We start from the raw sequence: 16,825 nt of genomic DNA, 5'->3' as shown, positions 1-16,825 counted from the left end.
GCCAGTCTTCTGTCCCCGTTTGCAGCCTCACATCAGCAGCAACTAGCTGCCATGCCTTATTTTTATAGTAATCTTAATATAATGCACCATTAAAACTACTGCAAAATGCAAACTTGTACTGTACATGAATAGTCAAATATGGACATTTAAAGCATTGAGCGTGTTAGTAGCTACTGTTCACTTTCATTGAAAACCATTATAGTTACATTAAAGCCAGTTGCATTATTCTAACCTTATTCTTGTTTTGTTCTGTATTTTGTGAACTGAAGATGGAGGAAAAGCAGAATTCACAAAGGTAGGATATGTGTTTACAAATTGTATTGGTAGAATTTAGATTTAAGCACATAATGAAATCAATTCCCTCCTTCACTTTTACACAGTATATTGGTGCTGATTCAATAATAGGATGATCAAGGTACTTACTAATTATAGGGGGTTAAGTTCCTTAAAATATTACTTTTGTAACGAAGTAGAGCAAGACATTTCAGAATGATGAGGATACTTAACATAAGACAGCGGAACCTATACAAGAAACTATCCTTAAGACACACCCCAAAGAATCCCCTGACATACTGAGAATAGTTCTGCTCCCTGTGTAGAAAAAACAAGGAGTGATTGCTCAAGAGATGTTTCAATGCTGTACCATGCTTTGTACACTACTGGGCCTGCACAAGAAGAGACTGCAGTCAATACTCTCCCAGCTGAGGCTGTAATAGCCAGGTTTGGTCTGAGTAATGCTCTTATTCTCCACTCAGCATGTTTGGTGGCAATACTCCCTCACATGGTATGACTAGGCCCTCTGCTAAAGAGGCCACAGGAGGCTTAACTTTGGCAGAGTAACGAAGGCCTTAGAGACAAGTAGGTCTTGCTGGGGAAATGCTCACTCCATTTGAAACATACACAAACCAGTGGAGGAAGAATTGTACAATTCTTGAACTTTTGAGGGAAACACACACACAAAAACTCTTTGGTTTGTGGGTTTTTTTGGGGGGGGAAATGGAAGATGGTTACTTTGGTGTTTAATTTTCTAAAAATATGAGCACCTGTGATGTCACACCCCATCTATACTTAATTCTGGAAAGCTTAGTTGAGGGCCTGAGGTACCTCACTCAAATCCCCAGCTTTAGAAATTTCTCCTTCTCTGTAGAGGATTAGGAGGAGAGATGCTCTCAGGAGAGGTTAAGACTTTATGTTGCCCCTTTAAGATGAGGCAGTGAGCAATACCCTTTGCCAGCCCCTGGGCCAACCCCTGAGGGAAAGGGAGAGGGGCCCTCTGAGGGGGAAGAGCATATTAGCAGGAGATTGAAAGGATAGTCTTCAGGAAAAGAGTAGCTAATTCTTGACCTCTTGTGGGACCCAGACACTGGAAGAGGAAAAGCATCCGAAACACTTCAGCCCATGGTCCCTGCTGTAAGGTCAGGGCTGAGTGGGGACTGAGCACACAAGTCAGTGACCCAGAGCCACTGCAGCTAAATGGCTCATTGGGAGAAAGAGGTCACAAGAGCTGGCACCCTTTGTGGCAGCTGAGGCCTTGCAAGTAAGAGAGCTTGTGAGAGAGAAGGTTGGTTTGCAGCTTTCTCAGCCATCTTAGCATAGACCTCTCCAGTGGGCTGGCTCAGAGCAGGAACTGCTTCTTCCAGGTTGCTACAAGATCCCACTCCTGTCTTTCCTGGAGATTCAGGAAGCTCCTGCAAAATTTTCCTGCTTGTTCTGCAAACCATGGAGATGGGGTGGTAGGTACTGTCACTGGCCTGGTCTCAGTGAAGGATCTGCTCAACTGTCTCAGCATAGATCCCACCCACTCAGCACTCAGTAGTCAGGTTTCTAATGGGCTATTTGATTCTCTCAGCATGGACCTCTTCCACACACTGACTGGGAGCTGGGTCCTGCAGCCGCTCTGTCTGCCCTTTCTGAGAGGTGAGGGAAGGAGAGGTGCTGTCCTGTAAACTATCCTCAGAAAGCCACAAGAATGGTATTGTTTTATTTATTGAGTTTAGCTGTTTTGAGGAGAAAAACTTGGAAACCAACACTCTAAAGGGAGCAATGGAACCAGCTACATGTGCTGCTTGGAGGCAGAGAATTCTGGGCAGTGCTTTGAGGGCTGGTCCTATGCCCAGCCTCAGAGCTAAATTCTGTCTGGCTCTAGGTGCCAGGGAAATTGGGAATGCCTGGGGTGAAGCAGCATACCCTGGCAGCACACATCTTATCCAGGCTTTACAGTTTTGTTCAATGGCTTTTGGCACACCCCCGCCCCCATACAAATCATTTCAACGCCACAGGGAATGCCCCACTCTGAAGGCTGACAATGTAAGGTTCTATGGATTCTGCTTACAGTTAGACTTTAGAGTAATTACATGGTTAGCTTATTCCATATTCTGAACAACTGCTCAAACATTGCCTGGTTGGGATGTAGCAAAGAAGAGTGTACGATAAAGTTAGAGACTTATGCTCACAGTTTCACAAGAAACTGAAATTTGGGGCCAGATTCTCATGCCACAAGGAGTACCTCACGCCAGAATCAGGCCCTTGTTTCAATGGTAAGGTACTACTCAGCATAAAGTATCAGTATCTGGTCATTACTGTAGCATTGTAAACACAGTAGGCAATGAAATTATGCAATTCAATATAATGTTGAGTGTTAATGATTGTTACAGGATAGCCTGATGGTAAAAATGTATCATTGTGTTTTCTATTTGTAGCTATGCCTTCAAAGCCATCATAAAAGCCACATCCACTCAGTCACAAGAATGCTTGATTATTATGATAAAACAGTAGCAGGTGAAGTATGAAGCGGGGCCTTTGTCCATATCCGTGGAACCTGAAGATGTGATTGTCAGTGCAATTGGTAATATTTTATATATTAAGTTCTAATATTTGTTGCCAGACTTAAAAAACATGAGTTTCATGAAGGCTGGCCCAAACTCAAAGTTGGTATAGAGTCAGATTCCAAGGACAAAAGCGACTTATGATCAAACCTGACGTCATGCATGAATCAGGCCATAGAATTTTACCTAATGATTCTTGCATCAAGACCAATAACTTGCAGCTTAACTAGAAGATTTCTCTCAAAGATATCCAGGCTTGATGTAAAGACTCCAGGGGATGGAAAATTTATCACTCACAGCCCTTAGTAATCTGTTCCAATGGTTACTTACAGAAAATGAGGTATACATGGCTTCGACATCACTTAAGTCACCTGCTTACCCTGTGTCTGAATTTGGCCTGTTATATTTTACTATGCACTCTACTTCTGGACAAGTGGAGACAGACCTAAACTAGAGTCCTGGGTCTGGACATTTCTGAAATGCAGGAAAAGTGCATATGTGGTATGGCTCCAAGCATGGCAGCTCTGATCCTTTGCTAGAAACAAATCTCCTGATTGCTGGAGCTAGTGCTGATGCAAAAAATCAAGTCCCAAAACACACCACAGAAGGCAAAGCCCTTAGCATCACTAAGAGAAGGTTCCCCGTCTCCCCAGTTCCATTCTGCATCTCATGAAAATACACTGTTTAGAGGTGGAAAGAACTGGAGGTTGTACCACAACATGGATTCAATACTAAAAATCCTGGTTTGTGGATTTCATTTGAGTTCTCCATGATGTGCTTAACTCTTGCTGTATAGTGACTGAATGACCATATCTAATGTAGTGGGGTTTTTTGGGGTTTTTTTAAAGAAAAGAGGAATGGTGATAGCACAGCACTGGGAACCAGGATCCCCGACTGTTACTATCTGGGTGACCTTGAGCAAGACACCGATTCTTTGTGATAAATTTACCTGTACCTCTTTGCTGGCTATTACACCATGTATCTTAAGGAAGCTTATAAAAATAAATGAATTCACTCATGGTCAGCTATAACTGCCCTCTTTATAAATCACCTCCTGCATACATGTTGTTCTAGGTCACAGTTTTTATGATGATTGCCAAAAACTTATCTGTAGATAAGTTTAAAGCAGAAAATAATATTTGATCCCCAGAGATCTGATCCAAAGCCATTGACAGACCATGGGTCTCTATTGATGTCTCTATTGATGGTACTGGAACAGGCCCACATTTATTTGATTTGTTTTATTGACTTGGATATACTCCCTGTCAACCTTTAAAAAAAAATACAGAAGTAGGCAAGAGATAAGCAAGGAACATAATGTACTGTATTTAAAAAACACACATTTGACACCATTCATAAACAAGACTAACACACAAGAGGAGTTACAGGGAAAGCAGTCCTTGTGGAAAAGGCACTGATTAGGTAATGAACAGCCACCTACTTTGGTAAAAAATTATGGGTCAGGTAAGGGAAAAGTAATGAGCAAAGTAACCCTATTATTGATTCCTGTGGTAACTTCACCCTCCACATGGTAGAGGGCACATTGAAAGGGGAAGTAAATAAGGAAGTGTTATTTACTCTCTCATAAACACAAGAACTAGGGGTCACCAAATGAAATTAATAAGCAGCAGGTTTAAAAAAAACCACACAAACAAAAGGAAATATTTCTTCACACAATGCAGTCAACCTGTGGAACTCTTTGCCAGAGGATGTTGTGAAGACAAAGACTAACAGGGTTAAAACACACACAAACCCTGAACTAGATAAATTCATGGAGGATAGTTCCATTAATGGCTATTAAACAGGAAGGGCAGGGATGGTGCCTGTGTTTGCCAGAAACTGGGAATGGGCATCCGAGATCACTTGATTACCTGTTCTGTTCATTCCTTCAGGGGCACCTGGCATTAGCCATTGTCGGAAGACAGGATACTGGGCTAGATGGACCTTTGGTCTGACCCAGTATGGCCATTCTTATGTTTTTAACCCAGCACCTGCCCTGAGAAAAAAAAGTCTCAGGGGAAACAGAAGGCAAACGAAAATTTAGGCAGAACTTTCTTATATCAAGACAACAGGAGAGGCAAACATTATAGCTTTGTTCCAGCGAGAAAATATCCAGATTTTTAATGGGTCCTAGTTAAGCTGGAAGCCAGTGAAGACTCCCTTTTACCTCCAAAGCTGGAGCCGTCGAAGTCCCCGCGACCACTTCGTTGCGTGAAGACGAGGAATAGAAGAATTGGAGGTGGACCCACTTCACTGCCTTCAGCCCCCCCAGCCCCGGGGTCCCTTGGCATGCAGTACTCGGTCTGTGGAACCGGCACCGATGAAGAATTCTGCATCGCAGTCGGTGCCGGGACAGATAAAACCGGTGGGACCAAGACTGTCGAGGTCGGTAGGGACAGAGCTGAGGCTTCCGCCGGTGCCGGGGTTGGCTGAGGCTTTGGTGCCGAAACCATGTGAGTGGACGGGGCCACTCTGGTCGAGGGCGGTGCCGTCATCGGTGGTGCCGGTGCTGACTGTGGCACAAATGATGCCAAGGACACAGACGCCATTCTGGAGCGTGGACCACGGACTTGACCCTGGCTCTGATGGTACGCCCAGGGTGTGCAGAAGGGCCATGAAGCAGGTGGTTGCCACTGTTGTTGCCACAGTGCTGGGTATGGTTGGTGACTGCACCGGGACTGGGATTGTCTGCTGTGCGATCTGCTAGATCGAGCCGAGTCTACCTCTGACTCCGAGCTCTCCGAATAAGACGACCACGGAGGAGCAGTCCCCTGGGTTGCCAGTGAACTACGACTTGACTCCGGGGAGCGGCACGCTTCCTGCGTCTGTGCGGGTGGTGCCGGAGATGGAGACAGACGAGCCATCATGGTTGGCTTGCCCCTGGAGTGAAACAGAGGCCGTGCGGTCGCCCGAGATTCTTCCCTCCCTTGAGAGGAGGACGGCACCGGGAGATGCATCAGGTCCGTTGCCACCTCAAATGCCTCTGGCGTTGATGGTGGTTGTATGTCCACCAGATGGTCCGGGGACTGAGGGTTCGGACTTGACTGGACCCGAGCTGGGGCAGGAGTCGACGAGACCCTGGGTGGAAGCGAGGTGGATGCAGTCTGTGCCGAGCCACTTGCGGACAGCACCAGCCCCTAAGGCTTCGGGGGGGTGACTGGTCCCTCGCCAGCCTCTTCTTTACTGGCACCAGAGATGGAGAATGGTGCCAAACTGATGCCGACGCCCTATGAATAGTGGCGGTGCCGGTGGGCTTTTGAGTCCTTAGTCTGGCCCATTTTGCACAGCGTTGGCGCCGGAGCACTGCGCACCAAAGAGGACGTGCTCAGTGCTGGGTCGCTGGGTCCCGTGTTGGATTGCAGTCTCAGAGCCGCCTCCATGAGCGGGAGTTTCAGTCTCTGTTCTCTGTCCTTAAGGGTTCTTGGGCGGAAACCCTTGCAAATGCAGCACTTGTCCTTTTGGTGAGTCTCATCAAGGCACCACAGGCAGGACGAGTGAGGATCACACTTGGGCATAAACGTGCCACAGGACACTCAGAGTTTAAACCCCGGAGACCTGGGCATACCCCCGGAGGGGAAACTAACTATCTACCAAACACTGCTAACTAACTATAGAGAAAAAACTATTTACAGTAAGAGCAAAGACACTGCTAAGGCGCTTGCTGCAAGAGCGAGCAAAGTTCCAGCTAGCCGTCACGGGCGGTAAGAAGGAACTGAAGGGATTGGGGGGGGGGTGTCAGTGGAGCCCGATATTGGGCGCCCAGCCCGACCCTACTGACACTGCTTGGGAAAAATCTTCCGGCTGGCATGCATGCGGCACGCACACAGCTGCTTGGAATGGACATGAACAATCACTTGAAGAAGAACTGCATTTCTCTCTCCTGGAAACACAACCTGAGATTCGCAGACTTTGCGCTAAAGGAGTGAGTTTGTTGACACCTGATTTATTTCTCTTTTTAAAAGCACTAATTTCACACTAGGCTGGAAGCACTATGTGCATTAATGAGAGAAGAACAAACCTCAGCTCCCAAGGTTCAAAGTCTCCATGGTACAGGCAGACTCATCCTGTATGTCATTCATAAAGCATGAACTCAACCTAGCTCCATATGGGTCTCGAAGGCCTCCAGCTCAGTAAACCATCATAGCTGGGCACCATGTTACCCTGGGGCATAGGGGGATGAGGACTAAGCAACTTTGAATAGAGCAGAGGAGGGCTCCATACCAGCTCCCCACTGATCAGCACAGGGGTGGGGGTTGGGGGCATAGCCAGTGGGTTCATGATTACACACAAAATGGCTACAAACCAAGTTGTCATAAATATGAAGGGAAGGGTAAACACCTTTAAATCCCTCCTGGCCAGAGGAAAAACCCTTTCACCTGTAAAGGGTTAAGAAGCTAGGATAACCTCGCTGGCACCTGACCAGAATGACCAATGAGGAGACAAGATTCTTTCAAAAGCTGGGGGAAGGGAAAAACAAAGCCTCGCTCTCTCTCTCTGTCTGGGTGATGCTTTTGCCAGGGACAGAACAGGAATGGAATCTTAGAACTTAGTAAGTAATCTAGCTAGATATGCGTTAGATTCTGATTCCTTTAAATGGCTGAGAAAATTAAGCTGTGCTGAATGGAATGTAGATTCCTGTGTGTGTCTTTTTGTAACTTAAGGTTTTGCCTAGAGGGATTCTCTATGTTTTGAATCTGATTACCCTGTAAGGTATTTACCATCCTGATTTTACAGAGGTGATTCTTTTTACTTTTTCTTCTATTAAAATTCTTTTTAAGAATCTGATTGCTTTTTTCATTGTTCTTAAGATCCAAGGGCTTGGGTCTGTGTTCACCTATGCAAATTGGTGAGGATTTTTATCAAGCCTTCCCCAGGAAAGGGGGTGCAGTGCTTGGGGGGATATTTTGGGTGGGGGAGACGTTTCCAAGTGGGCACTTCCCCTGTTCTTTGTGTAACACTTCGGTGGTGGCAGCTTTTAACCTAAGCTGGTAAGAATAAGCTTAGGGAGTCTTTCATGCAGGTCCCCACATCTGTACCCTAGAGTTCAGGGTGGGGGAGGAACCTTGACACAAGTGGGGTGGCTCCTGTTCTACTGAGGAAGCCTGTTCCTGTGACTGGAAGAGCAGTTGTGGAGGAGCTGCCTTGTGTCAGGTCCACTGGCTGGGGTGGGGGGTTCTGTGCCCTTCAGCCCCTTGCGTACTTCCCCCCATGCACCAGTATCTTTTTGTGGGGAGGTAGGTAAGATCTGTGTGTACAGGACCTGCCAGAGTAGCATTTTCCATAGGGGTTAAATAAGAGGAGGTGGGGGGAGAAAAGGGAAGAGAGCACAAAACCCAGGGGATATAGTTTTCCATTGCACAGAGCTAAAAAACTCAGGAGAAGTGTGTTTGATCTTTCACCTTAAGCATTCAATGAGTGGCATCGATTTAAATGAAGAACAGGTTCCATAAGACACTAATGAAAAAGATGAAAGATGGCAGAAGTGAGTTTTAGCACTGGACTAGTAATCAGGATTTTCCAGTGTTAATCAATACAAATGCAGTTAGAAAGGATAAAATGCAATACAAAGCACAGATAGCTTGAGGTTTATGTGCTGGCCAACATGCATGCAGTTTAGTTCGCAAGTGTATCTGAAGTTAGAGCTGCTTGCACTCTAGTAACAATGGACTGAGAGTGAAAACTATTTTATTTGCACTAGGATTACTACATAAATTAACAGTTTCTGGAGCACATCTAGTGATTGCATCTTTTAACTATAATTGTGAAAAAAGTGTGTGTTATGGACCTGGGGCCAGATCAATGCACATTTACACCATCTATAACAGTCTTTTCAGCTACCGAATCAGTTTAACAAGCTGAGCATCTCTTAAGACCAGGTAAGCACTTCAGCTCTGCTATATTGCAAAACATTAAGTCACCTCTATGTTTTTTAATCTATTCCAGAAAAATGCAGAGGATGTTGCAGAACACCTTTTAAATCTGATGATAAACTTTGCAGCATTGGATAAGGTAGAAACTGAGGTTATTGTAAACAAAGTCTCTGCTATTTCGAAGTGTGATGAGATAAGCAGGCCACTTGCTGTGACTACGTTAAAAATACTGAACTCTATTTTGTGGAAAGAAAAGAATACACAGGGCTTGCAAACAGTGACCAATAGGTAAGTAAAGTATCTACTAAATCACTTGTACAGAAGTTAAAGAAATCACTAAGGAATAGCTTCTTTAAACAATGGGTTTCAGAGTAGCAGCCGTGTCAGTCTGTATCTGCAAAAAGAAGAGTACTTGTGGCACCTTAGAGACTAACATTTATTTGAGCATAAGCTTTCGTGAGCTACAGCTCACTTCAACAGATGCATCTCACAAAAGCTTATGCTCAAATAAATTTGTTAGGCACTTAAGTCCTATTGTAGGCACCACTGTGATCTACAACCCCCCTGCGCAGCTGCCAGTTAACTTACTTAGTGCCTAGATATTTGCTGTAAGAGTTCCCCAAATGCCTATGTTTCTGCCTCTGGTCATGTGCCCTGCATTCTTGGTGTCCAGACACATCTCCTGCCTAAGCCCCAGTGAGAGCCATAACCTGGGGGAAGATAGATGGAGGTGCATCTATTTTTCCTGGTAGGCCCAATCTAGTAGGGGTGCTCAGAACCCCCTACCATTCAAGATCTGGCCAGAGGAGGCAGTGATGTGGTTGCTGACCACTTTATGTCTTTTAGCCCAGTGGTTGGCATACACCCCTGGGAGGTGGGACACCCAGGTTCAATTCCCCCCTCTGCCTAAGGGGCTGAAAGGATTTGAACAGACACCTCCCAGGAGGGTACTCTAACCCCTGAACCGTGGGATACTCAGATGTGGGTCTCCCTCAATCTCTGCATTTGAAGCTGTTCCACTGTGTATAACTACTGATTGGGGGCAGAGAGAGTCAGACAGATGGACACTCTCCCACTTGGGGGCAAAGAGAACCACTCCTGCCATCTCTACTATATTATTGTGACTAAGATTTTCATACATAAGTGCCTTATGTTAGGTTCCCAACTCTGTATTTAGGCTCCTAAATAAGTGGTGGGATTTTCAAGAGTGCTGGGCAGGCAGCAGCTCCCCCCACTGAAGTCCACGTCGCTCAGTACTTTTGAAAAAAATCACTTTTCTTAACTGAGACCTGAAATGTGGGGCTGGGGGAACTTAACTTCAGACACTTATTTTGGAAGTGTTTGCCTGTGTCAATTGGAAGTGCCCCTTGCCAAGGCTGGTAAATGATCATGTCAGTCATCAGCACTAGATACAGTTACTTAAAAAGTTCTCTCTCCAGCTCTGACTTTGCAGACTGCCATAGTTTGCAAGTTTCTCAGTTTCACATGATGTTTTGCTTTCATCAACATTTTTGAAAGAGTTTCCAAGCAAAATGAAGCTTTCAATTTAAAGTCAGTCCATATGTCTGTCTCTTGGAGGAAGTGTATAAAATTGCCTACTGCAAAGAGCTGGGCAAGTGTGTGTGTGTGGTCTTTCTAAACAGGCAAAAAATATGCCAAAAATAGTTTAAATAATATGCCAGATGACACTTCTCAGTGTCATCATAAGCCTCTTGGCAATATTCTCTCACAAGAGAGTCTCTCGCTGCAGTGTGGGCGGTATGCCTGCTGGCAGTACAGAACCACCCCCGCTTTTTAAAAATGTGTTTCTCAATTACAAAAAAAGAGAAATACTGGTGAAAACTTTGTACCGAACTCCTCGGTAGAGTGTGAGCTTGTCGGGGCAGGGACCGTTGTCTCTTACAGGTGTTCCCTGGGGCCCTGATCCTGACTGGGGAGTCTAGGTGCCACCACACTACCAAGCAGAGATAATAATTTAGAAGTTATCTAGGGGGCAGAACCTCCCTCCCCCCAATCTGTTATTTTAGAACTATTTGAGTTTTGAAGAATTTAAGAAGTTACAACCTTGTTATTTAAAGAACATAGAGAGTCCATAGCAGGGACACATTGATCCTTCTGGCTTTAAGGAGAGGATTATTGTGATAAATCCTCAGAAGCACCTGCTTCTAAGGGGATCTATAAGAATCTGTATTACGTTAACAGATACAGATTATAAAGCCAGGTAGGACCATTGTGATAATCTAGTTTGACCTCCTATATAACAGGCCACAGGAATTAATTCAGGGAAGTCCTATTCAGAGTAGCTTTGAGCATTTCTTTTCCAAAGGTTAGTTACCCTAATGGTTTAAAAAAACCCAATCCAACCTTATTTCTAAGCAGAACTTGTGTAGCTTCAACTTCCAGACATTGGATCTCATTATGCCTTTGCTAGATTGAAGAGCTCATTATAAGTACCTACATGGGGAACAAAACTTTAAGACTGACCAAATCACCCTGTAACCCAGAGATGGCCCTGGACTGAAATCTTGGCTTGAGATGTTTTGGTGAAGTTCAAAGGCTTCACAGCTCTGGGCAGTCTATAATCTGAAGGAATCCTATTGTGGATCCTCATTCACTTGTCCTGACAAAGTATACGTCAAGCAGGTTCTCTCCCAATGGCAACTTGGAAATCAGGGCCAGATCAAGAAGTCTTATTAAGGTTTCCATCCACAACCATTGCAGTCTTAGCATACATTTTCCCACTCTACAGCCTCCTACTGGTTAACAAATCTCTACCAAGGCTAGGAAGATAAATGACATGTACTTTGACCTCAGGTCTTCCAAATGAGAAATGGAGTTGGCTTTATTTTCTTTAATAACCATAAACATTGCCAATACAATGCTATAATAGGGTGATGCTGTGGATAGTAGGTCTGAGCCTACAATCCTTATTCAGGCAAAGCTACCACTGGATTTCAATGGGAATTTTGCCTGAATGGAAACAGCAGGTTTTGGTCCTGTTTTCCATTGAACGTTCATGCCTGCCACACAGTCATCCAGGGGACAGAACAGAGTGTTTAGTCAATACTTCTGATAATCAGAAATATCATGGTAATAGAAACATTTCAAGATGTCTTTTTCTTGTTACACTTTATAAAGAAAGTTAAGGACTACTGAAGAGAGAGGTTTCAAGATGCCTTATACTGGGAGAAATGAATCAATAGTATTGGCTGTACTGGCTTTGGCTCTGATATGTCCAGATCCCAGTGGTTTCCAAGGAGCAGCCTTTGGTGTTACCTCATATGAGAAAGGCATTGATCCCACGGTGAGATGAAAGCTTTAGCTCATGTTCTTGCATGATGGAATGAAGAGACATGAATAAACCTACCTGCAATCAGACACCAATCCTCAACTAGTAATTTGGCTTAATTATTTAAATCAACACATACTGAGGCTCTAGCCCATATTTCTGTGAATTGACCAAAGAAAGTACTGGTTTAGAGTTCTTGCCACAATCCCATTCTCTCCATCATCCCCCTCAAACCTCTTTTCCTTAATATGATGTAATGACTAGAGAAATAGTTCAGTTTTATCTACTATATCTATTACACCTGAATATCAAATCTGATCCCTTTTCAGTTCAAATTCTAAGTCTGCCCTTTGGCTTTGGTGCTAGGACGGATTCTATACTGGGAGAGTTGGGTTTAATGGTTCCAGTCGAGATAGGTCAGAACTACTACAAGAACAAGATTTCCACAGTTCAAAGTTGTAGGAATCTTATTTAATCAGTTGATCATGACGTGTGTGTCCTTGTGGAGGGCAGTGGGAAGACAAAAAACGTACCACAAAAATGCCTTTCAAGATTTCAATACCAAAGAATCCAAACACAAAACCAGCCCTGGCTCTACATGAACCCTAAACTACAGCCTAAACTGAATCCATATTCACATCCAAACACCCCCCATTGTCCCGCCTAATTTTTTAATTAGCTCTTAAAAAAGAATTTTTTCCTCCCTTGTGTTTTGTTTCCAGTCCATGACAGTGATGGGCAAATTGGCCTGGGGAAAAACAATAAACAGTGCCTAGCTCTTGTACTGTATAGCACTTTTCATCTTTAGATCTCAAGCACTAACGGCCCCACCCTAAAACCTTATGTGCATCAGAATCTTCACTCTTTGTAGAATCATACTCACAAAATTTGAGGTTCTGAAGTGCCTGGAGAAGTTACTTCACTTACAGTCAGAGACAGAACCAGAAATGCCAGAAATTGTGTTAGAAAAGTGGAGCAAAGAGGATAGTTCAGATAAGCCTTATATGTACTCAAACCATAAACCCTTTGAGATCTATCATTAACTGCCTGTAAGGAAGCATGTAACAAGGTAAAAGTGCTGTTACAGCCTGTAAAGAGTTAAGAGGCTCCCAGCTGGTCACAGCTGTTTGGTGCAGAGTATAAGAGGAAGGGAAACCAAGGAGAAGGGTGTATACTTCCATGGCTGGCTAGAGCAGGGAACACTTCTGATGATTAATGCTGAGTGATTTTCAGTTAGCTTGCTTTTGTTTTGTGGATAATAAAACAAGCCCCCAACGAAGAGGTCTTATCAGAACGAATGCTTGGAGTTCCTTCCTGGCTGGTGAAACCACCCATCGTTTTACAGAGTGACAGACTGATCTGGAGCCACATGTTCCTGCATAGCACTGGTGACCTATTTTGCCTGGAACTGCTGCATTTGTGCTCCCTGCTCCTGCACAGTTAAGAGTATCTGGTTGTTGAAGTGTTTGCTCACCACAGGCATGCCCCCCTCTTGGCACAGCAGAATCTCCATCTTTACCACCCACTGCTGCTGGTCACTCCACACCTGTGTTGTTCCACCTCTTCTCACAACTCAGCCAGGTCATGCTTTCATTCCAAACATTTCAGGGTAACAAAGTAAGTCCAACAAATAATTCCAGGACCTTGTGTCAAGTGGACCCATTGGTTCTTACAACCCTCTCTCTGGGCTCTGAATTATCTTTTTTTCCTCCTTCCATTGAGAGGCTTCACACCACCTTCCCAGTAAGTGGCAGGGGAACACAGGCCCATCCTCTACACTGGGTTACAGTCCAGGGACCTTGGACAAACAACCGAAGTCTGTTTCATCAGACTTCCTGCTGTTGCCTCTCTGGACTCCTTCCCACCAAGTGTCTTTCCTCAGGCCTTTCCCCCAGCCCCTTCCTGGGCTCTTTGTAACAAGCAACACCTTCCAAGGTTGCTCCCAAGAGGTCTAGCTCCTACCCTTGTGAAAGGGTCAACCCCAGGAGCTTGACCCACTCCCACATCTTCCACAAAATGCCATTTGCTCATGCCCATAGAATACCTACAGAGCTCTTCTCTATTGCCCCTCATATTTCAGTCCAAACAACCTTTGGCATCACTGCTTTCAGGAAAACTTATGTCTGGCCCAAGCCTCCGTTCTAGCTTTGGACCCTCCAGTTCTAGTTTCTTGTTTCTTTCAGCCTTTAACCCACAAGACAGCCAGCTACCTGTCTCCTGGGTCTTGCCCTTGTCCTACTGCCCTATGCTCCTTCCTTTATGAAGACCCAGCTGGGTTTGATCAATTATGCCTATCACCCCTCCAGATACCAGCCAGCAGCCTAATTAGGCTCAGGATTCTGTTAATCCGGGATAACCAATGGGAGGTTTAAATACCCCATCATGATGGCCCTGTATTTGTAAAACATTCCCATCTTATGTCTGTTATTGACCCAATCCCACTATTGGGTGGGGTACAGGAAGGAAACAGCCGTTCACCTTTATCTTTGATTGCAGGGACACTTTTTTCCAGACGGAATAAAACATTCACAAAGAAAACAAATTGAAAGGGAAATTCCGCCCCCCCCCGCCCACCCCAAGAAGCTAGTACCTAGGGATATTACTGTGTATTAGGCCTGAGGCAGACATATCTCTGAGCATTTTATCTCTTTCATACAGACTGATATACGTGAAGAACCTTTTAAAAAGGCCTGGGCTGCTGTGTTTTTGCCAAGATTACTGAGGAGCTACTTGGGGAGCCAATCTTTAGATCCAGAATATCATTCAAAGATTCAGTTTAATTTTTTTGGAAAACGTCGCTCTTTGTGGTAAATATTGTCATTAGCGAACACTAGCCTAATAGTATTTAGATAAACTGCTTCTCCTAAACTGTGCAGGGAAAGGATCCTGGCAGAGTTATCTATTAGCTAGAGGAAGCTGCATTGCTGGGCACAATTAAAACTAGAGTGGACCCTGTAATAATAAATGTGGGGTAAGGTACAACCTTGCATCTGTGGGGAGCATACTGGATGGCCCAACTGGCCTTCTGTGTTTCTAGGCTTCTCTGATCACTGTCTACAGAGATTTGAGTAATTTTCATCTTGCCTATTTGGCGTTATCCCAACTCTTTTATTTCACAAAATAATCAGAACACAACCTAATCTCTCTCCTTCAGTATAAATTTACTGTTTCTTACAGAACATGCATAATACCTGTCAAATTATCCTTAAAAATAACAGCAACAATGATATGCAGTCTTGCAGACTGTTCTGTTACTTTTTGGAATTTTGTTGCACTCCAGATACTATAAAGATGGGCACACTAGAAAGCCTGGATATTATTTCAATTTATATTATGGTAGCACTCAGTGTACAAAGTGTTGCTTCTGCACATACAAGAAGACATTGTCTCTGGCTTGAAGGGTTCTCAATCTTTTGGGCTTCATGTCTAACATTTTAAGTGATATGCCACAGACTACCTTGTTGTAGGGAAATGGTTGTGAAACTCTTCTGGTCCAGTCAATATGGTTGCAGCTATGTTTCACTTTAGCTAATTAGAAGAGAGTTTGTCTCTGAATTTCCCACTAACTACATTTCCTAAATAAATAGCGGGAATCTGAATTAAATCAGGTATTCCCAGGTGTCCTCTCATTGATTCTAATAAACACAGTTTTCAAACAAATCAGACAGCAAACAGTTGGAATCCTAGTAGCCTGAACTCTTATTTTCTGTACATTTCCATTACAGGATAGCAGTCGCAGGAATGAAGTGTTGAACACCGATGTTGTGAGTGCCAGCATTGAAAATGTATCAATTCACAACCTCAGTGAGCCAGTGAATATTCTTCTACAGCATATAAAACCAAATAAAGTATAGCATTTTTATTTAATCACAAGCCTTTTCAATTAAATTCAATTTAATCTCTGTTCATCCTTAAAATAGGATTTCCTGTCTTGTTGTCCACTTGAAACATTCCTCCTACTGAACTAATCTTTGCATGCTGCAGGGCAACTGCAAGATGAACAGTTCAAATGGATTTCAGGCGGTCTGTCTAATTCACACAAGTTACCTAAGCATGCATTCCCTTACCAAATCTCTAGCTGGCAGTAAGGGGCACTCACTCTTTTCCCTTGATCTCAGGGAAACCAACACAAGTTGATTTCTCCCCCCCCCCCCCGCCTATTAATTAAGATTAAGAAACTATAATTCAGCACTTAGTGCAAAGAGACAGCAACATAAACACAAAAATGCTACACCCAGTCTGGGTGCTGGCATGCAGAAATATGACTTGATCTGCAGAAGTGGCCCACGGTATACTGACTGCACTTTTCAATCAGTAGGCCCTTGGCTAAAATTTAGTTGTGTCCTTTTGTTACAAAGAGTACATGAAAACATACAGAGTTTCAGAGAGGAGCCTGCTTTTTATTGCAGATCGTATTAATCAGAAACAACTTTTTGGAGTATTGTAAGGGCAGAAAGGCAGAGGAAAGCACTTTGTTTCTTCTTACAGCCTTCAGGTGCTACCTAGAAATACTGCATATTAACATTTAGGGTGAAATTCACCCCCTCCTCCTGCACAAAGCTTTGGTAATATTATGTAATACTTATATTGCGCTTTCCATTCATACCTCTCCATGGACTTCCCTAGGGTGGGTGGGTATCATCCTCCTCACTTGACAGATGGGAAGCTGCGACACAGAATAGCTAGGTGACTTGCCTAAAAGGTTTCACAGCAAATGTGTGACCAAGATGGTCTACTGGTCCAGGTGCTGTTGTGCCGCTGTAAGGTCCATAGTGTAGACATAGCCCAACTCTTACGGAATAAGATAAACATACTGATGGGAGGTTGGGATGATCTAGGAA

General features: G+C 44.1%; 2 protein-coding genes across 15 annotated transcripts in view; one reads left to right on the top strand and one right to left on the bottom strand.

The window, feature by feature from the left end:
• MAP7D3 (MAP7 domain containing 3) overlaps positions 1 to 16,825 on the bottom strand; it is a 165,797-nt gene that overhangs the window by 145,230 nt on the left and 3,742 nt on the right. The gene's annotated exons all lie outside the window — the stretch shown is intronic.
• ADGRG4 (adhesion G protein-coupled receptor G4) overlaps positions 2,759 to 16,825 on the top strand; it is a 34,235-nt gene continuing 20,168 nt past the window's right edge. The window contains exons 1-5 of one of the 6 annotated variants that reach the window (XM_078854275.1): positions 2,759 to 2,845; positions 8,769 to 8,983; positions 11,834 to 11,999; positions 14,643 to 14,791; positions 15,710 to 15,832. Coding sequence is in view for 2 of the 6 variants with exons in the window: in XM_078854279.1 (XP_078710405.1) it covers positions 8,808 to 8,983; positions 11,834 to 11,999; positions 14,643 to 14,791; positions 15,710 to 15,737 (519 nt within the window). In the remaining 4 variants the exon portion in view is untranslated. Of the gene's footprint in view, positions 2,846 to 7,298; positions 7,375 to 8,768; positions 8,984 to 11,833; positions 12,000 to 14,642; positions 14,792 to 15,709; positions 15,852 to 16,825 lie in introns of those variants that run through there. The other 5 variants (XM_078854279.1, XM_078854274.1, XM_078854278.1 and 2 more) reach the window with 5 other exon arrangements.

The sequence above is a fragment of the Lepidochelys kempii genome, chromosome 9 (genome assembly GCF_965140285.1).
Source record: "Lepidochelys kempii isolate rLepKem1 chromosome 9, rLepKem1.hap1, whole genome shotgun sequence".
Lineage (NCBI taxonomy): Eukaryota > Metazoa > Chordata > Testudines > Cheloniidae > Lepidochelys > Lepidochelys kempii.
The sequence above is the reverse complement of the archived record's forward strand: the minus strand, read 5'-3'. Positions and strand labels throughout refer to the sequence as shown.